Here is a 25,151-nt window from a genome sequence, read left to right as displayed (position 1 = left end):
ATTTTATATGTATTCCTAAATAATGAAAAAATTGTTTCTTATTTAGATTATATTTGATAAGTTCTTATAGATAGAGTTTAGTACTGTTAGTACATATAAATAGTGCATATATTACTGTAGAGCTAGAGCTTTATAATTTAATGATAACCTCTTTGAATCTTAAAGAGATGATTATATCTTTTATAATTCTAAATTATTAGAAACGCCCTAAGTTTAACTCCTTTTTAAATATGTTTATAAATAGCATGCATAGTATATATTAGCAAGAAATCTTTATGTATCGTAGCATGTTATAATTATGCAAAAGCATATAAACGACACTATTATATCGTTATAGGAATTCAAGGATGGAAGCAGTACAGGACAAGAAAATGCAATCGATCGCTCTGTTGAAGGATTGGAATTAGATGCCTCCAGAACGTTAGCCGCTTCCGAAAGAGTTCAGTTTGAACCCTTACCAGTAGATTCGATCGTATCCGGAACTAGAAGTGTTCCAAAACATAAAGCAATACCTTTGTCAGCACCGCATATCGAGGATCAAGATACGGATTATCCAATTCTACAAGAACCATGTAATGAATGGTTTAACTCCAACGAGCTTTATGTTCCCAGAGAGAAACTCAAATATCTTAGGGAAATAGGTCATGGATGGTTTGGAAAAGTCGTTGAAGGTCGAGCAGATTTGGAACAGTCTAAAGGCATATCGAAATCAGGTGGCGTAGTAGTAAGAATTCTCACCGAAGAAGCTACTACCAGAGAAAAGGCTTGGTTTCTTGGCGAGGCCACGCCATACTTAAAACTACGTCACCAAAATGTCTTAGCTTTACTTGGGTTTTGCTTAGAAACCGATCCGTATCTTTTACTGTTTGAATCGTGTCCAGCTGGCGACTTAAAAGGTTTCTTGCTTTCAAACCGCGATAGCAAATCAAGAGAAGCACTTGCCAAGGAAAATATTCCAATACGAATTACGATAGATATTGCATCTGGTTTAAAACACATGCATAGTCATGGCTTTGCGCATACGGATCTCTCTGCAAGAAACTGTTTAGTTGCTCCAGACTTATCGGCCAAGTTAGGTGATTACGGTACCGGTGTAGAGAAATATCCCGAGGACTATTATATAGTAGGAGACCGAGCCTTACCCATCAGATGGTCCGCGCCAGAAAGTTTGAATTGTACAGACACTACCATCGAAACGCAAGAGATTACATTACAAGCCAATATGTGGAGTTACGCGGTTCTCCTTTGGGAGATCGCTAGTTGGGGAGAAAGACCTTACAACGATATGAACGACGAACAGGTTATTCAGATGATTCTATCTCTGAAAAATCAATTTGTGCCAAACGGCACGAAACTGCTGCAAAATTATCTCACTAATTGTCCGCCAAATATATTTCAAATGATTCGTTTGTGTTTGAATGTCAATGCGAAAGACAGACCTTCCTTGGATGATGTAAAGCTGATTCTCCTGAATGAACAATCGGCACACATAGATTTTGAGCAACGATGGGAGAGTCTACGCGCGAATACTTGCAAACAGTATGTACGCAGTGCTAGCTTACAAGATCTACGTGGTAGTATCGATTCCGACTACTGGACTCATATCGTGGATGACGCACAAATAACAGACTCATTACAATCTTCGTTTCGTCTTGGACCTGACGAACAAGTGAGGAATATCCCCAAAATGAAGACTGCCATGATATTTCAAGAATCTGGCTCGGAAACCGAGGAAGAAAGTTGGAAGGGTCGAATCGAACAGGGTGTATATACTGAAAAAGTCAAACAGAAATCCAAGTCTGTAACAGATCTTATGGTACTTGTACATATCGATCCTGATTCCGATGCAGAATGGTCAATGGGAGCGCAAACGTCGGAGAAGAATGTTAAAAAAAAGTTACCTGTGACCGGTAGCGACAGCGATCTTAGACATACCGTGCCTGCGGATGAGTTTGATGAAGCATTGAAGAAGTTACGAGATCCTTTACCGAGTAACACTACCAATAAAATCTGGTCTGTAGAAAATATACAAGAGCCAAAGGTCTTAACTTTGACTACAGATCAAAGTCAGATGCCGATCTTACGTCTCTCTTTGGACAGTACGAGAAAAACTCCGGAAAATAATAATATCGCGCAATCTAATGCAAGCGTGAATAGTAAGCAACGCGGCAGTGAAAAACATGTATTAAGACTCTTGTCGAATGAAGATTCGGACGTCCCCCTTCTTCGCTATGTACCTGACCAAACATTTTCCGATGAAGAAGAACAGGAGGATCATGAGATGCATGATATACCCTTCGTCAATAAAGAGGACAGTGACGATATTTCTAATGTAAAAAATGTTGAGACCAATACAGTAGACGTTTTACTTTGGAATCACGCGTTAGATTCCGCTTTACAACACAAAATACCAGGCTTTTCAGATGAAGCAGAATTCAACGAATATATAGACGCATCGATTGAGCAAAGTAATACTAGTGCACCAGAACTAACTACTTCTACGCCAGATGCACCACAGTTTTGTAACAACTATTCAATTTATACCACTGATGATAGTTTTTCTATTGTAGAAAATGCGGAAATAGAACGAAAACCATTGCCAAATGATGACGAGGAGGAGAGAAAGCAATTATCCACGCCGGATGATGAACAAAGTTCCGATTCTGGTTTTCGAGATAAAGAATCTTGCGAGGAAGAGGAAGCAGTTTGTTCATCCGGCAATCCTCTGTCTTCAGTAAATAGCACTGCAGTTTCCAGATCGTCATATTCCGAAGAAGAGCCATTCCAAATTCTATTTGAGTTAGACACTATTCTTGACGCGGAATATTACGCTACTTCCGTTGGTCCTGAAAGTATAACGGAAGGTGTAACTTCCACTTCTGACATCGAGAAGAATATATCACCTTCGAAACAAAGTAATTTTGACTTAAATCACATTTCTGTTAAAGTTGACGTTACCAATTCCGATTCGACTCACTTGAATGATACAAAGCAAAGTTTGAATCGGGTGAAATATGAAAGTACGATAGAAGACGAAATGGAAAATAAGGACATAACTCCTAAAAAAATGCAGGTATTTAAAGCCGATAGTGATATCCATCAATCACATCATTCAGAAGTGGAGACATACGCCTTAAAATTGGACGCTCTCAATACTCAACGAGGTGAATGCTCATTGGGAGATTACGAAAATGAGGATGAGGACAGTTCAACGGTGAGCTTACGTAGCGACAACTCATATGTGTCGTTCAGTATGGAGGAAGAATTCGTAACGGCGATTCGTAACGAACTCAGGGAAAAGTTGCCTCAAGCTCAGATGCAGATCGTGGAATCCTTGGAAATACACGATGATGAAAATTCTTCCATCTCTGATGACGCGTATGGCAAACAGTGGGACGATGAAGATGGCGAGGATTTAGCTAATCAAGTTAGCGGAGGTGTAGATATTTCGATCAGGTAGTGGAGTCTTTAGATTATCTAACAAAGAATTAAATAATAATTTTTTTCTATTTATTAGTATAACGTGAAATTTTTTTCTATTACGTCCAGGTACAATGTATATGGAACGCCGCTTAGCCCTATCCTAGAAGAGCGAGAAAGTACCGTCACCTCCGAATCTTTAGTGTCAAATTCTAGAGAAACGTCCGTCGCTTCGAGAGAATCGGTGCCGTCCGAAGATATGCTGTTGGTGGATACTCGTACGAATGAATTGATATTATTGGAGGGACGATTACAGGATGAAGATCGAGATACGACGAATGGCGATCTGTCCGAGGAGGAAAATTTAGATTACACTTGTTCAATAGCACGTCCATTAGAGGATAAGTCGCATATCATGAAAACGAATGGAGGTGCGCCGTTACCAAGTCCTGAGGAAGAATCCAAATGGCAACAGTTACCTTCTTTCCCACTACCTTTACCTTTACCATTGCAAGATGATTTAATGTCGACGAGTTTTGTCACCGAACGCGAATGCTGTAATCAAGATGAAGACGAAGAAGAGGAGGAGGAGGAAGAGGAAGAAGAAGAGGAAGTGGAAGAGGAAGATGAAGATGAAGATGGAGAAGAAGATGAGGATAACAGTTCTAGTTCCGGTGAATTTGTGTGGAAGGTATGTCGTTTCAAAAATAATGGTATTAAGTACTTCTTATTGTTTTTTTTTTCCAAATTTCGATCAAAACTTATGTCCTGTAGAGGTATAACGAGCTACACATCGAGCAAATACGAATCAGAAGTACTGTGAATAACGATAAAACGAACACAGCGACGAGTGCCGAATTAGAGGAAGAATTAGCCGTCGAGGACGAAGAGGAGGAAGAAGAATTCACACCTTCGGCCTGGAATGCTACTTTAGCACCACATCGATCGGCACTGAGGTCTCCGGACAAAACGTTAAAATCAGGAGTAAATACCATACAAATAATAAATATTACATACAAAATTATTTATATCCTTGTATCAGTGATCATTAATTAGTGATCATTAATATTGATATTGATCATTAAAATTGATAGTGATATTCTTTTCGTTCTTTTGATCGCCGCTAGGATGAGTTGGTAGGTGTGTCGATTACTTAAGTACAGAGCAATGCATGTAGTTTTAACATTCCTCTCCCGTGACTCTTTCCCTTGCAGAAATTTAATTTGAGGTACTTAGCGCACGTACTTTTCATGAATGTACACACTAGACATGCTAAATATAGGTATAAGCATATATTTCCCTACGATCGAATTGACAATGCATGATTTGCTTAGGATCAGAAGAAGAGCGTGTGGTTTAAGAAACAACGCTATCAATGCGTGTACGAGTATCCGAAGGAAACGTTACCAACGGACAGTCAAGGGGATACTATTACCAACTCGGAACCAACGTCATATTCTGGTATACTTTTTGTATGCGAGCGATAAATATTTTGTATCTATAAAAAATATTTCTCTTAAGTTGAACATTAGGAAGACAATGTCTGAACTCGAATAAAAATAAACGATTTATTTACTATTCTTTATATTATAGATTGGGAAGAAATGATGAATGAACCACGATTAGATCTATATCCTTTAGATTATGATGATACCAATCATGTTGGTATGTATGAATTCACCAAAACTTTTATACAATATATTACATATTTTTTCAATTTCTGTAAAGCAAGATAGCGTTTATTTTTGTTACAGGAAACGAAGAATTTTTTGTATCTAGTTCAAATCGACCGTTTCAATTTCAAACTGGTGAAAGTAAATACGTCAGCCAATTTTTTCCTGGTGCAAATGTGGCTTCATTTTCCGACGATCGAGATGAAACAGATAGTTACCAACAAGATCCGCATCAGAATAACGTTGATTTCGCGCATGAATATGATCAATGTCATCAGCAGCATCAATTAGGAGAGTTAAGACACACTAGAGATCGTTTGAAATTAAACTTGGTATCGTCGAATGGAATACCGTCCGCCCCGTTTGTTCCTGCGAGACAATCGCTCGAAGACGATAAACAATTAGATATTAAAGAAAATCACGAACCGGAACTCTTAGAGAAAATCACGCAGAACCAATATATTGTATCGAGTTCAATAAATGACACATTACCAAAGGTGCCTCATGAAGATATTCAGGTCGGTTCATCTTCTACAAGAATTTCTCAGTGTGATAGTCAAGAGACGCTGGAGCCCACCGAGAAGTGCAGTGTTTTAGCTCGTGATTAAAATGAGACTAAAGTCTGTAATGGAATTTTAGGACAGTTTAGTATACACAAATCCGTCCGAAATAATCTCGTCGTGAAAATGTGGTGATTCTCTTTGTTGACGCACAATCTGGTGGATTATCACCGATGAGATTATTACTACGACACGAATCTCGAACAAATGTATATAAGAAAGATGTAGCCAATATTACTCGAGGCTATACAAATCGATCGGTTGTATAATGGATCTTGTTAGCGAAGTTGTTATGATTGTTCTGTAATAAATATGAAAAAATGTCAATATATAAATAGTCGCGGCTTTATATTATTAATAAAGCTTATTCATATGACGGTTTATAGTCACGGTAAAACAAAGTAAGTAACAACGGAGGAGCTGTATAAAATGTGGACATATGAGTATTAATTCTAGACAATCGATTTGTAGAAGCTACATCGAATTACGATGAACAATTCGTTGCGCGTGTAAATAATTATTATTTATAATGTAATTGTTAAACGAGCAGTAGTGCCTATGTAGAACAATTATTTTTGTGACTCCTCTATAAGAAACTCCATATATAACCATCTTTTACGTCGTTTTCTTGTTCTTCTCTGCCAACACTCATTGTCATTCTTGATATTAATTACATTATTAACAAATCTGCTCTCTACACTATCAAAGTATTATATAGTAAAGTATACGGGACTGTCATCCCATTTTTAAGGATTCAAGGTGGCAAAGGAAAAATACGAAAATAATGCACGACTAATTTTCTATACGATATATACACGATGTATTGATAGACTTTTACTTTTATTATAGATCTGTGATGAGAAGAATATAGTGCGTACATTGATATGTTTTATATTGGATTTAAAACTATTATATTATATTGAATGAGAAACAAGACAAGAGCTCTTGCATTATCGAATATGTTATGAGTTGGAAATTCGCATATATTGTACTGTAAAGCGAGAATCTTTCAAACCAGTTTGTTTTAATGCGTAAAAAAAAGTGATCATGTTATAGAAAATTTTGCCTTTTCTGTAATAATGAACATATAACATATAACAAGAAATCTCGAACAGAAATTTCAGATATTTACCTTTATGCTAACAGATAACTTTGTGCGTTTACGGTATATTTGCTTCACGACACCATATAAAAGTGTGCAATACAAACAAATAACTGTTAATAAGTTCAACATGATACATTGTGTGTAAAGGATATTCTATAGATCTAAAATATTCGCGGAAACTTGATAAATATAAATACGATCGCAAATGCTGTTTTAGAGAAATTTTTACAAATATTTGTTTGCAATAATGTATCTCTGTATAATTGTATAATTATTCGTCCTGAAACACAGACTATTGTAATTAGAACGAATTAATGAAACAGTATCGAAATGCAAATGATAGTTTAGTAAGAAAACCGTGTGGGAAAAAGTGCCACTGTCGTTTCGCAAATGCACATGATATTGAGAAGAAAAACAAATCGCTGCTACCATAACACCGTGAGTGCTGTCAGACGTTTCTCACTACTACCACACCTATTATTACTGATACTGCTTTGTGCTCATTATGACATAAGCTAAAATAGAGAACAATTAATATATTGTTATACAGAAGATATTAGTTTATTCCATCAAAAACCATCTTTAAATATCCTAATTTTTTATATACAATACTTTTATTTTTATTAAAATATACACGTTTTATTATATGTACAAATGTATATGTAATAGTAAAATCTTATTCTAGATATCTTAGATAAATTTATACATTTATACATCATTTTTTCACAACGACATATTTATTATGTCCTAATATTTTTATAACTGTTTTAAAACCCGAAGAATCTGAATGCGAGCAGGTTTTTTAGTTTGATGAAATTCCTCACAATACTTTATAAATTACGTTGATGATTACGCCATAGGATAATCAAGCCATCATGATCCGCAGATGCGAGTAAAGATTCGTCATAATTAAAGGACAAAGCTAATGTAGGTGTTGCATGGCCGTGCAGTCGATTGATCCTAGCGGCCTTTCCCTCTCTCGTTGAATCCAACAAATGAACGGCACCATCTTCCGATCCCGTAGCTATTAAGCACGCACCCATTTGTGGACAGAAAGTAGATCTCAAGGGATATAATCTACAAAAAAGATACACACAAATATAGTATTATATCGTAAGCAAAAAATGCGAAGTTTTTTTTTACATAATGAAAATAATACCTATGTTTGATAGGATACTTTCTCCAAAAGTATAAAGAACCGTGATTATTTGCAACACGATATAATAGTACGGCATTGCACGCGCTGCTTATTAACAGAGCAGCCCAAGGAGCATCCTTTGATAGCCAAGAACGCCAGGAAAGACTGGTTATCATACCACCAATCTCCTGCACTCTTCGCAATTTTGTCAACCGTCCTATGCCAGTTTCTAGTCGAAAAGCCACTATAACACCTCTGTTATTGCCTGCCCAAATCACCGAACCACCGCTACCCTCGCATGCCAAGGAAAGAATCTAAAAACATGACATAGCAATTTATTCGCTTGTTTTTTAAATGTCGCTCTTTTTCTCGAGATAAAACTGACCTTTCCGCCAATTTTGCAGGATCCACCGCGCGTATAGATGCCGGTAGATACATTCAAGATCTGGATCAATCCTTGAGAATTACCAGCTACTATTAAATTATTATTGGCAGGTATAAAATTGCAGCAGAGGACTTCCGCTCGCTGTTGATCATCCACTACTCGCAAACAAACCGGATCTACATCCGTGCATACTCTCCACAGCCTTATTGTCGCGTCCAAAGAGGAAGAAACAATCAGATCATTGCTGATACTCCAATCAAATGCAGTTATACCATTACGATGGCCCTCCAAAAGAGCAATCACTTTCGGAGGTATACTGACAACTTCACATATTGACAAAGTACCATCCAGCGACGCGCAACATAATTTGGATCTATCATTATTGGCAAACTTGAGCATTGTTACAGCTGCCTTGTGCTGATCGAAAACATGATGGACTCCAGCGAATGCAAAGTTCTCTGCTGTTGATTTCCGTTGTACGTGCTGATGTCTCATTCTATTTTCCGACGATTCTTCACTTATAGTACGATTTCCCATACTATTTTGCTCCAACCTTTCTCCATAACGTCGCCGTAATAGTTCTGATCGTAATTTTAAGTATCGTGCGCCAATCTCTGGGTCTGTAGAAAATTTCTCCCGAAGCAGTTGATTCCTTCGACGAATATACAACATACCTAGAGCGGGAGAATTCAAACATAATGAAAACTAACTCGACTGATTAAAGTAATGTAAGTAAAAACATTAAACATACCTAGACTGGGAAGTTTATTAGCCCGTAGTGTATTATACTTTGCATCAAGTGCAAACACCTGTTGATGCCATGTAGTGACCATCTTTCGCGATGTGCCAGCTTCAACGTTACTGATTTGTACTTCTGTCATCGATGTATGTGTAACTTTTGTAATATTTCACAAAAACATTTCAAGAGATACTTTTTTTTATTAACTACACGACGCTATTTGTGCGTGTAAAACTTTGCCTATCTTCGCAAGAAACGCATACAAAAAGTCACAAAGAAAATCAAATAAAATAAGAAAACTGAGAACGCGCACACGACTTTTTTTTCATTTCCACAATTCAAGATTAAATTTTAAATTAACAAATCGATCCTATTCAATCGTAAACGCGCTCATCGTGTAACTTGTTTAGTCAGCAACTTCTTACTTCTAATTTCCTTATCTTTCTCCTCGATTGTTTTAACAGCCATCGTTCGAGAAGTTGTTGTTTCAACTTTCTCCACCTTTCCCAAAAGATATTAATTTATTAACAATATTTACGATTAATCACTTGTATCGACAATCCTTTCATTTTTATTTCGCAAGGTTATATCCTCCAACGCTTCTTCGACTTTCAGCCATGTTCAAACTCTTCATCCTCAAATCGATCAATCGGACCGCGAATTTCAAAATAAGCAATAGATATTTTGCGGATAAAATAATTTTTACTGCAAATATATAATTATAAGTAAAGGAATTTTATGTCATTGGAATAAAGTTGTTTTAAAGAAATTGAGGAACACGTTAAATGTACGGGAACATAATACAAACATTTGCACCACGGATATGTAAATCGCCAGACTTCTTTAATACATTTATTCTTATATATCCATATTTATACACAGTAGTAGCTATTATTATTATTATTAATCATATAATAGCAATAATTGAGTAATGCATATATCGTGCATTCTCTCTCGCTCGGTTAATATTTGACAAAAATACAAAAATTATTAATGTATAATTATATGAGAACAAACGTGCTTAACTCTGAATCTTATCCCTCTCTTTCTTTTTTTTCTTCATTTTTAATGCTTCCCCCATAATATTTTGCATCTTTTCCCGTCACTTTCCATTATACATTACACTTCTTTTGTTCTAAGTTGATTCGAGTATACACGAAGTCTGAGAGTCGACTATAAAACATACACTAAGATAGAACGAAAACGTTACTTGATTCTCCCAGTCGTTCATCAATTGCTCCTTCGTTGATGCCGACTGCGTGTACATTTGAACGCGTATTTTAACTCGTAATAAAGTAGCTATAATAGTCCACGTTCGCGGGACCATAGCAAAATCAAAGAAATCCAATTTTCTCTTCTTTTTCTTTCTTTCGAGAATTTATATGAGTACAGATTTACACTTTTCTCCGAAAAAAAAGGAAGCTAATCTACATTTGGTCTTCCGATCTTTTCAAAACACATCCTACTCATACCGCATTTTTTATGTATATATTTATATATATACGAGTTATGTATTTATATATTTATATATGTATATATATGCAGTCGCTAACAAGAGTTTACTTACAACTATTTACCTCTCGCTTTTATATTAGCGATAAAGCTTTGTCGACCATCGGACTCGTCGGTCCATAGTATTCGTGCTAGAAGAAACATTATTCCTTACGTTTATCGTACACGCAAGTCGTAACAATTCTCACAGCACTTTTGTGAAAAACGATTCACATACATTTATGTCTCTCGTCCGTTCGACGTATTTGCTTTGAACTTATTCTTGTTCTTTTTCTCTCGCTCTCTTTCTCTCTCACTCTCTCTCTCTTTCTCTCTCTTTCTCTTTCATCAGAGAAATATCTGCGATCATTCATTTTATTCACAATGCAAAAATGTAAAGTATATCTTCAAAATATGTGTTTCATTGTTGGTCAATATATGTGTATTATTTCGTTCCGATTAATATGTATATAGCTATACAGTTCGCGCACTTCTAATCAGCATGAATAATGTAATATTAACGAATGTGTACACCAGACGGAATCGATAATGGCTTCTTTTCTTTCTTTCTTTCTTTCTTTGCTTTTTATTACAATCTCATAATGAAAAAGATACAAATATCGCTGTTAATCACTGTTACTGCATACGTCGTTACTATATATGCTCAGTCGTCTCAATAATCGGTCATGTCAAGTCTCATCTTCATTTTAATCATTCATGATTTCTTAAACAAATTAATTCGTCTCTACTGCGTATACTAGATAACGAAGAACGTGTATGTGTTTTTTTGCAATGGAAAACATCACATGTCATCTCTCAAACGTGCTCTGCATCACATGCTCTGCATCATGAGCGAGAGTCAAATACGCGGCTATTTTTCGAGCAAACTGTGAAAAAATTGCAACTTTTGATTTGATAACGTCATTGACGTTTTTTCTGCAAAAACTTTGAGATATAATAAAGATCAGGAATCTTGCTAATCTGATGGGAACCGATCCTTTCCTTGAAAGAAATTATCTATTTTCTTTTTGGTATATCTAGAAATGCACTAGTATGCCAAATGATAATCCGTAACGTTTTCAGATGTGTCAATACTTTCCAAATAATTTCTTGGACAGTAATCATATACAAGATTTTAAACATAATTTTTATCAATTAAATGACATCTAAGTGCCGACCTAAATTAATGAATAAAGAACAAAAATATAACAAAATTTTTTTTTACATAAAGTTACTAATTTGAATCGTAATATATTCTTCTTATATCCATAATTCAAGAGATTCTAATAGAATAAAACATAAAACGCAATCGTTGTCAATTTTATGAAGACCCATATCTTTTTGTTTCAAATTTAATTAAATGTGCGGAAAGCAAGACAAAAGGTGAAGACGGGTATAAAAATAATAAAAGAACAGAGCACTATTTTTACTACATATTTGTGGCATATTTGATTTTTTTTTAACTACACTTAGAAATAATGCGAGTTGCATATATAGTTCTCCATTTTTAACCGAGATTATATGCAATAATTTCAATATAATATGGAATAAACGTCATATATGCATATTAATGAGTAATAAAAATCATCACTAATCACAAAGATGCGTAACGCGATTAAATCAAGTTTATGCGAGTGCAACGATTATACTTTTCACAAGGTCGCTGTGATGAACCAAAAATAAAAATGCTACAAAACGCGGTAATAATAAATTTATACAAGCGTACGTACTTTTCACGCGTACATCTTTATTTTCGTCTCTTTTATGGAAACAGCTCTATGCTACCTCACAAAGATGCGCTTTTCATGTTTATTAAGCCAAGATGCTTACATACACGAGAAAAAGAAAAGAGAACAATATAAAGACACACTATTATCACCCTATAATTAGCAGTCAAATATAATACGTTCGAAATTGCACTGTAATGTACAAACGGGAGATCTAGTGCGAACTCGACGGTTGTTATTCTTCTAGTTTCTTTTCCGGTGCATCATACGAGAAGGTCGCGATACTGGCTTCGTCATATCCTATGACGTACCAGACGATTTATCATGAATTCTGTGACATGGTCGCATCATGGAATTCACGGAATCTATACAGATGATAATCCGTCTTTCGCAATCCATCGCGTTACAAACGCTACAATTTCATTTGGCACGAGTGCAATTCACAGTTAAGAAGGAATATGCAAATTATTACATATAGGATTTGCACATATATCACCGCATAAAATGCAAGGAATTATTTTATTGTGATATCGCGCTCTACGCCAATCTCTTGGAGAAGTTTGCGAGTGTGCTGAACTGAACAAATAAATTATTATCAAGTACAAGTGAATGTAATACACAGCATACACAGGAGGGGGAGGGGGGGGAGGCGAGAATTGGTTATTCATTACCAGTGAAGGAAGCATCCGGTCAATAATTGCATATACCTTTCAATTTTCAAAAGTATTCACTCTTCATTCCACATTGACTCGTGTTATTCTCGAAAAAAGTGAAGTCTCTCGTCTATCAATTTTATGCGTCATTTTTAACTATTGACAACGTCAAAGTCTCTATGTCACACAATCGCGCTTCACAACAAAGGACGATTTGTTATTCTACTAGTAGGATGTTATGTTCTTACTTCGTCCTTCTTCTGTGTTCGCGTTCGAAACTTTGTCTTTTGTTTTTTCTTTATGTTTAGTTGCTACCGGTCCAATAACTAGGACTATATCCAGGCTTCGCTTGAGCTTTGTTCTGCGAACTCGTGTTGGACCTTTGGTTACCGCTATTGCCACCATCCTGATGAAGCGGCTGGTGCAGCTGATGTGGTATTGTCGGGATGAATAAATGTGGGGCACCATAACCACCGGGTAAGCCAGCATTTTGACTACCCGTAAGACCGAATGGTGGTGGCGTAGCCGAGTGGAAAGTCTGTTTTTCGTAAGACTAAAAGAATCGATTGAGTGAACATACGTGCGTAACACATACAGACATTTCTAATGACGATTACTTTTGAGTAATGTTACTTACATTCACTTTACCAAGAGCGACATGACTCTTGGCGTACATCGTAGCGCTGATATCTGTTGCGGAAGAACCAGCGGTATTAGTGTTTCCCGTGGAAGTGCCAGTTTTACCGGTTTGAGTTCCGGTGTAACTACTACCAGCCCCCTTATATTCTCCAGATGGGCCAGCGGAAGCCAGCGCATCGTAGCTCGCACCGGCGCCATAACCAGATCCATAGCTACCAGACTTAGCGCTGTATGCGCCGCTATTCGTCCCGGCGTTGCCGGCCGTAGCTATTTGCTATGATACAAATTGATTCGATCTTAGCATTTTTTGGTCCATTTCAGAAGGAGCCACAAACAGCAAAGTTGGAAGCACAAAACTTACCGGATAAATGGCAGGAGTTCCATATTGAAAACCTCCCGGCATAATCCCGCTACCGTAAGTAAATGCATATGCGTATCCCGGAGGAAGAGTAGGATTTATCATTGGCTGTTGATGCTGTGTGGCGGTCTGCAAATCCCATAAGATTTGAAATTTTTAGACATCACGATTTTTATTAGCGACGACTTTAAGGCTGGTCGAAACTCACCTGCTGCGACATAGTGGAAGGAACTGGCGATGCGTTGCTGTCGTTTCTAGCAAACCTGGCGTCGCTAATACTGGTATAGGCTCCTTGGACTCCTTGGACACCCTGTACGCCTTGCACACCAGATAGGGCATCACCTCTGCCACCACCGAGACTCGTAGCTGGACCAGTCGTCTGATAGCCCAGAGCCGCGTCATAGTAACCAGTAGTTGGCTGCACGTTAGTCAGGAAGGCCAAACACAAAACTACATGCATACACTGTGTACTCCAAATACAAGAGAAGGCTAACTAATTTCTACGCGTACCGAGCTGGGACAAATAACATGCGGTTGTTGGGTCTATTGCTATGTGTAAAAAGTACTCAAAGTACTCTCATCCGACTTGAATCGATAGAACGAGCTACTAATTACGCGTACAGTCGCAATACACACACGAGTACATTCGCTTCCCGTTATCGACACGCTTCCCATGTTTATAATAAAAAATATTCGAGTCAAACAAGCTAAAGAGTATAGTAAACTTCCATCAACCATTTATATATACAGGGTGCATCACCAAAATCCGGACAAATTTCAATTTAAATTTTCCGCTATATTGTGCCTCCGTCAGAGATTGTTGTTAGCGTCCGAGAAAGCCTGATGCTTCTAGTAAACAGTATCATTATGTCCTTAAAATGGCTGCGATGTTAAAACCAAGGATAATCGAAGAGCCGCGATCATCGCGCTAGGCGCTCAGCAACGGAAATAATTCAATTCTTTGGATACTCGAGATCACCATTTACGTTATGACAAAATATCGACTTTAGGACAGTTCAATGAAAGTTCTAGTATGCCAGTGAAGAAGAGTCACTCGAAAGAACGCACTGCGAGGACCCTCGCAGTCGTTGAAAGAGCTTAAGCGCTAATTTCGGATGACCCAGGGTAATCGAAAATTAGCATCGATTGTTGATATAAGCGAGCCAACATGTGTCGAAGGACCTTGTCGAGGAGGACTTTCGATACAAATCGTATCATTAAAAATACGACAGATGCTCTCTGAGGCTGCCAGGACAAGCCTCAGAGTTGCTCGTCTCCTATTCTAGCCTCCCAACAGCCCAGATTTAAATCCTTTGGACTATTATGTATGGAACGTAGTTAAAAGGGTCACAAACAAGTCTCGGCATCCCAATGTGACGTCTTAATGTGACGATTAAGGATCGCTATTGAAGTAGCATTCGTCGGCATGGACAGCGCTACATTACAATGTACGTGCGAACGCTTCAGACCAAGAATAGAAGTCATCATTCAAGCTAATCGGGGATATATCGAATAATTGTGTTCTACAGAGATCCCCCAAATACCATGTAAAAGGATTTTTTATAATATTTAATTTTTCATTAAAAACATTTTATTTAAAGAAATTGTTCGATTTGTCCGGATTTTGGTGACGCATCCTGTATATATTACCACACGGAAATATAATGCATATTTTTTATATAATCTGATACGTGACATCATTCGTACACAGCCTACAATCAAGACAAAGAAGGAAGAAAAATAAGTTAAGATAGATCGGAGATCGAAACAATTTCGTAAAGTATATCAAATAAGTTTCAGAATATTTTAAATTTTTCCCATCTTTCCATCATCGAGAAGATATTTTTGCACGAAGTAGTGTCGAAAAGCCGATCTGTCTTTACCAATGTAATTATTTTATAACGAAACATCTTACTACAGAGAAATAAAAACGGTTTACGGTGTTGTCGTGAAGGCATCCATAGGAATTTGAAACATTTCGAAAAGAATATTTGAATTACGAGCAGCTACCAAGCAATAAAGAAACGATTACCTCAGGAATTTTCGTACTAGATAATAACATAAAAAAGTAAGCGCTTCGAAGCAGTATAAACACACATTGTAATAGTAATGTGTAATTGTATAATATATTATTATTTCAGTGTATAATGCCCCGAAGAAGCGTTACTCAGAGAGCAATCCATTTATATTTGAATGAATAGAGAAATAAATAAACTGATCCAGATCGAAAAGTGACTGACCATGTGTGGTATTCTCTGTTGTACAAGCTGTATATCTTCGTAGCTGTACACGGGCTGCTGGAAAGCTGCATATGGTACACCCGCTTGACCCATGATGTATGGATGACTAAGCATTGGCGTCATACTTCCAGCCGCACCACCGCCTGTCATGTTGCCGGTACTGCTACCCGTCACTACTCCGCTCGACGTACTTTTTGGAACCGCTAAAAAGAATATATCTTTTCGTTAAAATGGATTATTCCGTTTAATATGTTCAGTCCTAAAATAATCATCTTTTAAGTAAAAAAGATTCAACTCTTATCTAGGAATCTTGAGTAAAATATCATATCATGTAATAAAAGAATTAAAATAAAAACAAATCCTAAGGTAACAAATAAAAGACTTATTCATTGGAAAACTTCAAATAACAAGAAAAACGAAAATTTACTAACCATTGGAATTCGTTACTTTAGTCTGTGAACTATTAACAGACGTCGAGGTGAGACCCAATGTTGGTGCACTGGTCGTCGCGAGAGAACTGTTTGACGTTGTCGCACTGCTATCATACTGTGAATCCTTCGTCGCAGTACTGTTCAATTTGTGATTGTGAGACGCTGCCTGCGGTTGGCTGGCATAACTTCCATATGGGTTCGCGTACACCTATTAATATTTTTTAACATATAAATTTGTATTGTCAAATTATATAAGATAGAACTAAAAGATACAGCAAAAATTTGTACTAACAGACTGCGTAGCACTCTGGTAACCGGAACTTTGCGTTATTGGAGATGTGAATGTCGTGACTGCTATTGAAGACTGATATTGAGGTTGATAAGTTTGATACCCCGCATTGCTGTTTGATACCGTATTGGTAGCTTGCGCTGGATATTGTGATGTTGTAGCCGGTACATATCCGCTTGCGGACGGATAAACCTATCAAACAAAAATTGTTTTAATTTTTGTAGAAGCTGTACTCATCATGTATCTCTGACATTCTTGGTACGATGGAATTATACCTGACTGCTAGTGGTGGGCTGATTGTAACCGGAAGTCACGGACGCCGATGCGGAAGGAGAAGGTTGACTGAAATTCGACGTGCTGGATTGCGGAAACGACGTTGACGAGTTGTAACTCGCCTGTGAAACTGTTGCTGTCGCGGAATAACTATTCGCATTAGCGCCTGACGCATTTTGGAAGCTAGACTGAGACTGGTTATTAGTCGAATATGCATTGTAGGTACTTGGCGTACCACTCGACGGCTGGAAAGATGATTTTTGCGATGACTGGTAGGTCGTCGTACTACCATACGTTGGTGCGTTTCCGGGTGAGACTTGCGACGTGAAATCTTGCTTGGTTATATCCAAGCTTTGGCCACTACTGCTTCCACGAGTGAAACCTTGGGAACTAATTGTATGCTCATTGGATGTTGATAGAGTGTCGGTACTCTGTAACTGAAAGTATAATTGTAATCCGATATATCAAAAGACACATACAAATAATTACAAACAAAAAAATTTAATGAAAGTAAAATTTACCATTTGTGAACTGGCGTTGAAGGGTGTAGTGGAAGTCTGTGTAGTTTCGATGTCGAGCGAATTACTCGTATTGGCAGTGTTCACAGTATTCGCACCGGAAGAAATGTCTACACCGGCGATTGTATTATTTGTGGAATTATATTTTTCATTTGCCGAACCGTCGATGGAGCTGGAATCGCTACCGAATTCAAGCGCACCAAACTGTACATCGAGAAAACCGATTCCACTGTTGACCGCATCACCAGGCATTTCCACAGCACTCGATGGTATTTTTGATGGTGGAGGTACTCTTGGACGTTGTTTCGTTTGTCTTTGGGGCTGTAAATATAAGCGTCATCAAATTTCAGATAGTTCAACGCAAAAAAGATTATGTACAACTTTGAGAATTTATGAAAATATAGCAATATTGCAATACCTGACTGGACATAGATGACGAAAACGACGTTTGTGCAGCTGCTTTCAAGTTTTCACTCGTCTGCTGAGTAAGTTGCGTCAAATATTGAGTTTGTGCCGCTGTTAGTACGCCACTAATAGCGCTAGGTTGTTGTGACAATTGCATCGTCGGCAAGCCCAATACTTGTTGTTGAACTTGCTGTTGCTGAGGTTGTATTAAATTCTGCTGTTGCATTGTAGACATATCCGACAATTTTGGTAGTTCCTATAAATAATGTAAAAAATACAATTATTCGAATATGGGCAAGATATCTAAAAATATTTATGTACTGATAAAATTTTACCTCCTGTTGAAGCAGTGACAAATTAACCCCCTGACTGGTTTGCGTGGATATTTCCTGGGGTTTTTGTTCTTCCAGAATAGGCGGAGGTTCAAGGATGTTCGTACTTGGTGTGAAGACTTTGGTATCTGCCAAAGATCCTGTGTACTCCTCGTTATCCCAGTCTTCTGTAGAGTCCAAATTATTCCAAGCATCTATATATACAGTTTATTTCGTATAGCTGTAATATGTTTGATGTAATATGTTCGACACGTATGTACATACACATATGTATATATGTGTGTACATAATGTTTGATCTAATGCTTTATATATAGGATGTTTGGAAATTAGTGATAAGTCTTTCGCACAGGGGCAGAATGGATCAAACTGAGAAGAAAAGTCCTCTATCATTTTACAATTTTCGCAATAGTTAATAAGATATTAATTGCTAAAAATTGCCGAAAATTGATTCAATAATTTTTTACTCAAATACTATTAATTTTACAAACCGCAAGAGATATATTGGGTAAAACACGAACGAGAAAATAAGGAGAACGAGAAGAACCTTATGGAAGATGATATGCGTGATAGCAGCAATAGCAGAAGAGGCAGAGGGATCCGGAAGATCGGGTCGCGGATGTCGTAGCGGGGTCCAATATATAGCACTGCATTTTTTTCATTTTTATTAACATGAGAAAATACAGTATTAAAAAATTCGGAAAAAATGTTTAGTTCTATAAGAAAAAAATAAACAATTTTTATCTCTTATAGTAAAGTAAAGTTGATAGTATTTGAATAAAAAATTATTGAAGACCAATTTTTGGCAAATGTTGGCAATTAATATCTTGTTAACTATTGCGAAAATTGCAAAATAGTAGAGGATTTTTCTTCTCAGTTTAGTCCATTCTGCTCCTGTGCGAAAGACTTACCATTAATTTCCAAACCTGTATATATATATACACGTATAAAATTTTGTGTGTGTGTGTGTGTGTGTGTGTGTGTGTGTGTGTGTAAAATACAAATCAATTCATTAAAGAAATGATTTGACAATGTAAAATCAATAACGTTTCTATAACGTACATATATAATGTACTACTACTAAAAAAATCAGTTTAGTAAAAGAAAAACAATTTTCATCACATTTGGACTCAAGTACATTAAAACTCACCCATTTTTGGTTCTTGAATACTTTGTTGTTGTTCCTCACTGCCTGTCCAGGTTTCAATGGGCCGATTAAAACCATGAGCAGCAGAGGTAGATGATGGATCGTTGCGGTTTGCGAATGTTCTTGGACCAAGACCTCGGCCCCCGCTACGACATCCGCGACCCGATCTTCCGGATCCACCCCTACCTCTTCTGCTATAGCTGCCATCGCGCATACCATCTTCCATGTTCCTCTCGTTCTCCTTATTTTCTCGTCCGCGCCCTACCCAAACAATTTTATAACGATTACAATTCATAAAATAGTCGAAGAATCTTTGTAATCTTGCTGCACAATAAGAATTAACAAGGAGAAAAAAATCATTTTAGATTGTATGTATCTATTCCTACGGCCCGATTGCACCAACATTACTCTGACTTTAAGCAAGGCTTAAAACTATCTCTGTCTCTCTCTTCGCTTTAAAACGAAACTGTTTTAAGTCTTGCTTAAAATAAGTTGCTGCAACCGGACCTAAGTGAATAAAAAATGGAAACTAACATCCACGATTGTCATGATTAACGCGGCCGCGCATACGCGGAGGACCACCACCACGTTGGTTACGTCGTTCTTCCCAATCGCCATTGTCGTCCTGTCCGCCCGACTGATCTGTGGTCTGCTTGGAACCACTAGGCTGACGAGGCTTCTTCTTTTTAACCTCCCATTCTGTTTTCACTCCTTCCAGAAGATCGTTAACAGCACGGTCCAAATCTCCATCACTATCATGCAGAGCCATGATCACCTCATCTTCCGAACGTCGAGTCATATCCATGACCTGTTTAATGCGTTCCTTCAGAATAGGGTCCTCGCCTCCCGCCATTCTGGTATCGATGATTTGCGCGTTGCGCATTTGATTTGTGTTTTGCTATATAAAAATCGTTAGTTTTCTTTAGAATATTTGATGTTACAATATTTTATATATATATATATATATACACATATATACATACATACTATACATCTTATTTAGGTGTTTTAGCCTCATAGATAAAATAAATAGATAAAATATTATATCAAAAATAAAATAATAAGCTATCATGTTAAAAATATGTATTTGCTTAGGAATCAATATCTTCATTTTAGATTTACATTACAATAATAATAGATTTACATTACAATAATGAGATGACGTGATTACGTAAAAACAATTAACTTGTAATTGGTAATCTCACATATCCTATGTATATTATTTTATAAGTGATATGACTTGGTTAAAAGTTTTTAAGAGAATATACATTATTGTAGTATGAGACTGTAATCCATTTTGGGAATATTCACACTAATAAATAAGTCAATACAAAAATAAATTTGTTTCAACCAACCTGAGCCTTGTCATGCTTGGTCGAATCTGATGATTTAGTTTGATGATGATGATCAGATTTGCCATGTTGTTGTGATTTATTTTTATTGGTGCCTCTTCCACCAGAGGACACCAAGGATTTGTTGCTTGAACTCATTGCCAACTAAAATCCCACGCACCTTAGCACTCACCGTATCACACTATATACACTCTCTATTTACAGTCTGAAACAGAATACATTTGCTGTTATGATGCAATAATTTATTATTTATAATTATAAATAAAATTATGATTGATTTCCGATAACACAAATCATTTGATCATAAAGTACTTTTAGGAGCATCATTAAAGAAACAAAGACCACAGGAATATGTTACAATCTGATCATACAATAAGAATCTTGCCACGCAAAGCAATCATTATAATTTTTAAGAACAAACAATATCAAAAATTGAATTATATTATAAATATTATAAAAATAATAATCTTTAAAATTTCCAGCTTATATTAACTATTCCTATATTTTTCTTACTATAATTCTGTGATTTGAATTACTTAAATATCTATAGAAATATCTCATCTATCTATAGAAATATTCTCATACATCGTTATTATAAAATCTGTATGTAAAATGTATTAGTTTCTCTTCAGATTTATGAATTAACTCAACAAATTCTTTCTGTAAAAATAAAGCCAGTATAAGAAATATCTTCATTACTGATTTATTTAGAGATGAACAACAAAGCTCGATATTTGCAAAAAAAATCTAAACTTGTGTTAAATTCAAACTTCTACTAAAGTTTTGCCACTTCCGAGGAATTAGATATAAAGATTTTGGTGGACAGATTTGGTGGATAAATTACACTTGTAAAATACGTACTAATGAGAAAGCACCAGATTAGGGACATCCGATAACAATAAACGATGGAAGATGTGGGATCCGCCTCAGGAAAAATAACGAAAGTTGAACGAATGTTAACGCTTATCACCTCGACGACTTGGAGCGATAGCGAGAAAGTCGCGTCGCTCACGATGACGACGTTAGGTCGTGGAATACACGCGTGTAAAAGTTTCACGGAACGTCTAGTCAGCCACGTCAAGACGATCGCGTGCTTTTGAGATGCGTGTCTTGAACACAAACGCGTCAGGATACCCAACGGCGAGGCGAGGCTCGGCGGGAAACGCACTATACGTCGCGGAATTTTCCGTTGGAATTTTCACGGAGAAGTCTCTTATTTCGTCGTCACAGCGGAGATTCAGTAAAAGAATAAAAAAAAAAAGGGGGGGAAAACACTCCGTCGGGCGCGTCGTCGACCACTCGCACGCCGTTGCACGCCGCGAAAAGCCGTGCGTAGAAATGAAATAAGAGAGGGAGAAAGAGAGAGGAAAGAGAGAGAGAAAGAAAGAGGTGGTACGGAAGGGTAGCAGCCTAGCAGCTCACGCCAAGGGCGGCACGCGCACAAAGAAATTTCTGGTAACAACGCGCGATTACTCTCGGTGGACGAGAATATTTTTCAGCAGGCCATGTGCACGATGGACGCCATTTCTGCAATGCGAGAGGAAGGCTTGTCAAGCATCGCCGCGGCGATGCATCAATGGATCCCGACGAAGTCTCGGAATGGCCGAGAGACGGAAGAATCTTTGCGTGTAACTCACGGCTGTGGACGTTGTACGGATGCCTCGGCAAGCGCGATGGGGAGCGGAAGCGTGCGGGATTCACGGCACCTCGGCGCTTGGGGCCGCGGCGCGCGAAAAACCACGAGAAAAACAACAGATTCGCTATCGTACCTGGGTTAGTGCGCTCAAAACGCAGCTCGGTCACGTGACCGCAGGGCCCCCCTTCCCTGATGCACCAAGGCACCAACTAGTGCCCAACAGCGCAGCCAGCACCGCTTTTCCTCGCTCTTTATTGGGCTCTGTGTGCGTGCGTATGGCGTGTGCCGTCAGACGTTCCGTCAGACCGGCAATCGAAGCAAAAGTAAACTCAACGCGCCACGTTGCACCGCCTGCTGTCTGCGGAAGGACCGCCATGCGCAAGTACGCACAATTCCGGAAGTGTCGATAGTGTCGATATCCACTCACATGGAAATCGAAGAGAGGCAATCCTGTCTACGTTTGACGCTTTGAAACGAAATGATAGTTAAAAAAAAACATAATTAATAATAGCCATATAAGAAATAATTACATAAATGTAAAAATAATTGGATTTAATGAAAGATCCACTTTTTGCATCCGCGAGTATCAATCATAAAATCTTTTTCTTGGGATGAAAAGTGAAAAGTGATTTAGTTTTTATTTATAGGTCCATAAGTAAGAACCAATCACTTGGAGAGCAAGCTGCATTTCGAAATCCATCGAAAAGAAAATGATTATCTTTTAGATCCTGACTCTATGTGTATCAAGTGCATGATATAAACTAAACAGTGAAAAATTTCTCTATCAATTTTCTTATTCACCAAATGTTAAGGATAAATGATGCATCATGCACATCATGCGTGAAACGGAATGCATTCGAAATTGATGGAGAAATTTTGGTGGAATGCACTCTTAAAATTTTAATTTTTCACTTTCCATCTTAGGGATAAAGTTTTATAAAACCAGTTCTACATTAGTTGCAAGCTGATCGCAAGTTTGTTGCGATAGCCAAAATGAAGCATTGATTTCAAAAGCTTCAGATTGGCTGTCGCAAATTTGCAACTAATGTAGAATCGACTTAATAAATAGATTACGCTATCCAATAGGAAAATTTATTTTCTAAAGTTTTATTCTCTAGCTAATAAAAGGAACAGGGAACAGAACAGAGAATAAGAATTTCAATCTATCAAAAATCATATATTGTGGAATACACAGTTTCTGATAGGTTAAAATTCTTATTCTATGTTCTCTCTTATTGTTCTCTTTTATTGTGCAGAGCCCCTAAGAATTTCCAAACTTGCATAACCACATAAGTATATGCATAAAGAAAATTATCCAATCACATTTTGTGTGCACCTTTATAGAAGAAATGCAATTGGATAATTTTCTTTATACATACATTTATGCGGTTATGCAAATTTGTGTAGATACTTTAAGCCCGGATCTACAATGGATTTTTAAGCTTTAAACCATAAGAAATGGACGAATCACGTTGCGTGCAACATGTCTTAATCCCCTATCGTACCTTCTGAGGTGAGGCAAATGGAACATACTCTTAGATTTGTTCGCATAATCTAACATGCTCCTGCCATAGTTTCTATTCACTCTAATGAAGGCATTGGAGTGAGAAAGAGCTATGACAGGAGCATATTTGAACATGTGAACAAATCTCATGATTGATCCATGGAATATGCTCTAACGCGACGCGAACATCTAGTCGCCATATTGATTCTGGTGACACGAACGTATTGGAGCGTATTGGGCATGTTGAAGCGTACGACGCGAATAAACCTCTAGTGAAATCAATCCAGTAATTAAGTTGACAGTTTTCTCCAACAGGAGCGCTTGAATTTGTTCTTCCACAGTGCTTTTCTGAAACTGTGTTTCGAACCCATTTTTTTCGTAATCGATCGTTTGAGTTTGATCTCCTTTTTAATCCGGATCTACAATAGGTGATTTAAGTCTTAAGCAATAAGGAATGGACGAATCACAATCGATTATTCTCCTCGCATTCGACTATAATTGGTCAATTTCTTAGTTCGGATATACAACGTGCTTTAAGCCTTAAGTCGTAAGAAATTAATCAACTAGTCGAATGCAAGAAGAATAATTGATTCGTCCATTCCTTATTGCTTAAGACTTAAATCACCTATTGTAGATCCGGATTAAAAAGGAGACCAAACTCAAACGATCGATTACGAAAAAAATGGGTTCGAAACACAGTTTCGGAAAAGCACTGTGGAAGAACAAATTCAAGCGCTCTTTCTCCTGTCGGAGAAAACTGTCAACTTAATTACTGGATTGATTTCACTAGAGGTTTATTCGCGTCGCACACTTCAACATGCCCAACACGCTCCAATACGTTCGCGTCACCAGAATCAATATGGCAACTAGATGTTCGTGTCGCGTTAAAGCATACTCCATGGATCAATCATGAGGTTTGTTCGCATGCTCAAATATGCTCCTGTCATAGCTCTTTCTCACTCCAATGCCTTCATTAGAGTGAGTAGAAACTATGGCAGGAGCATGTTAGATTATGCGAACAAACCTAAGAGTATGTTCTATTTGCTTCACCTCAGAAGGTACGATTGGGACATGTTGCACGCATGCATAATGGTTGAAAACGTTCTATATTGAAAAAAGTATTTCAGATTGATTTTG

The 25,151-nt window shown here is 37.4% G+C and overlaps 3 protein-coding genes across 10 annotated transcripts in view; 1 reads left to right on the top strand and 2 right to left on the bottom strand.

The window, feature by feature from the left end:
* The window catches only part of LOC108686298, an 8,904-nt gene extending 1,599 nt beyond the window's left edge, over positions 1–7,305 (top strand). For 2 of the 4 annotated variants that reach the window (XM_018191533.1, XM_018191532.1), the window contains 6 exons: positions 338–3,456; positions 3,550–4,111; positions 4,195–4,404; positions 4,755–4,881; positions 5,014–5,085; positions 5,175–7,305. In XM_018191533.1, the coding sequence (XP_018047022.1) occupies positions 338–3,456; positions 3,550–4,111; positions 4,195–4,404; positions 4,755–4,881; positions 5,014–5,085; positions 5,175–5,701 (4,617 nt within the window). In that variant the 3' untranslated portion in view covers positions 5,702–7,305. Of the gene's footprint in view, positions 1–337; positions 3,457–3,549; positions 4,112–4,194; positions 4,405–4,547; positions 4,561–4,754; positions 4,882–5,013; positions 5,086–5,174 lie in introns of those variants that run through there. The other 2 variants (XM_018191534.1, XM_018191535.1) reach the window with 2 other exon arrangements.
* Positions 7,306–7,445: 140 nt separating this feature from the next.
* On the bottom strand, positions 7,446–9,341 carry LOC108686279 (WD repeat-containing protein 13-like). Its single transcript, XM_018191502.1, has 4 exons — positions 9,033–9,341; positions 8,282–8,955; positions 7,918–8,210; positions 7,446–7,835 (listed from the first exon to the last, which is right to left on the bottom strand). Exons 1-4 carry the CDS (start codon positions 9,160–9,162, stop codon positions 7,589–7,591), a joined length of 1,344 nt encoding a protein of 447 aa, XP_018046991.1. The 5' UTR covers positions 9,163–9,341; the 3' UTR covers positions 7,446–7,588.
* A 2,731-nt stretch (positions 9,342–12,072) lies between these two features.
* On the bottom strand, positions 12,073–22,816 carry LOC108686296 (protein lingerer). 5 transcript variants are annotated; one of them, XM_018191531.1, is made up of 15 exons: positions 22,644–22,816; positions 20,878–21,079; positions 20,057–20,420; positions 19,526–19,783; positions 18,380–18,570; positions 18,058–18,300; positions 17,643–17,960; positions 17,124–17,558; positions 16,852–17,040; positions 16,560–16,767; positions 16,129–16,331; positions 14,097–14,267; positions 13,892–14,017; positions 13,529–13,804; positions 12,073–13,444 (listed from the first exon to the last, which is right to left on the bottom strand). In XM_018191531.1, exons 2-15 carry the CDS (start codon positions 21,010–21,012, stop codon positions 13,196–13,198), a joined length of 3,366 nt encoding a protein of 1,121 aa, XP_018047020.1. In that variant the 5' UTR covers positions 21,013–21,079; positions 22,644–22,816; the 3' UTR covers positions 12,073–13,195. The 5 variants fall into 5 exon arrangements, with proteins under 5 accessions (XP_018047020.1, XP_018047016.1, XP_018047019.1 ...); XM_018191527.1 differs by having other exon boundaries at positions 14,097–14,306; positions 22,644–22,814; XM_018191530.1 differs by having other exon boundaries at positions 14,097–14,306; positions 18,380–18,543; positions 22,644–22,814.
* Positions 22,817–25,151: the final 2,335 nt, after the last annotated feature.

Source organism: Atta colombica, unplaced genomic scaffold, assembly GCF_001594045.1.
Source record: "Atta colombica isolate Treedump-2 unplaced genomic scaffold, Acol1.0 scaffold172, whole genome shotgun sequence".
Classification (NCBI taxonomy): Eukaryota; Metazoa; Arthropoda; class Insecta; order Hymenoptera; family Formicidae; genus Atta; species Atta colombica.
This window is presented reverse-complemented; position numbering and strand designations above follow the sequence as displayed.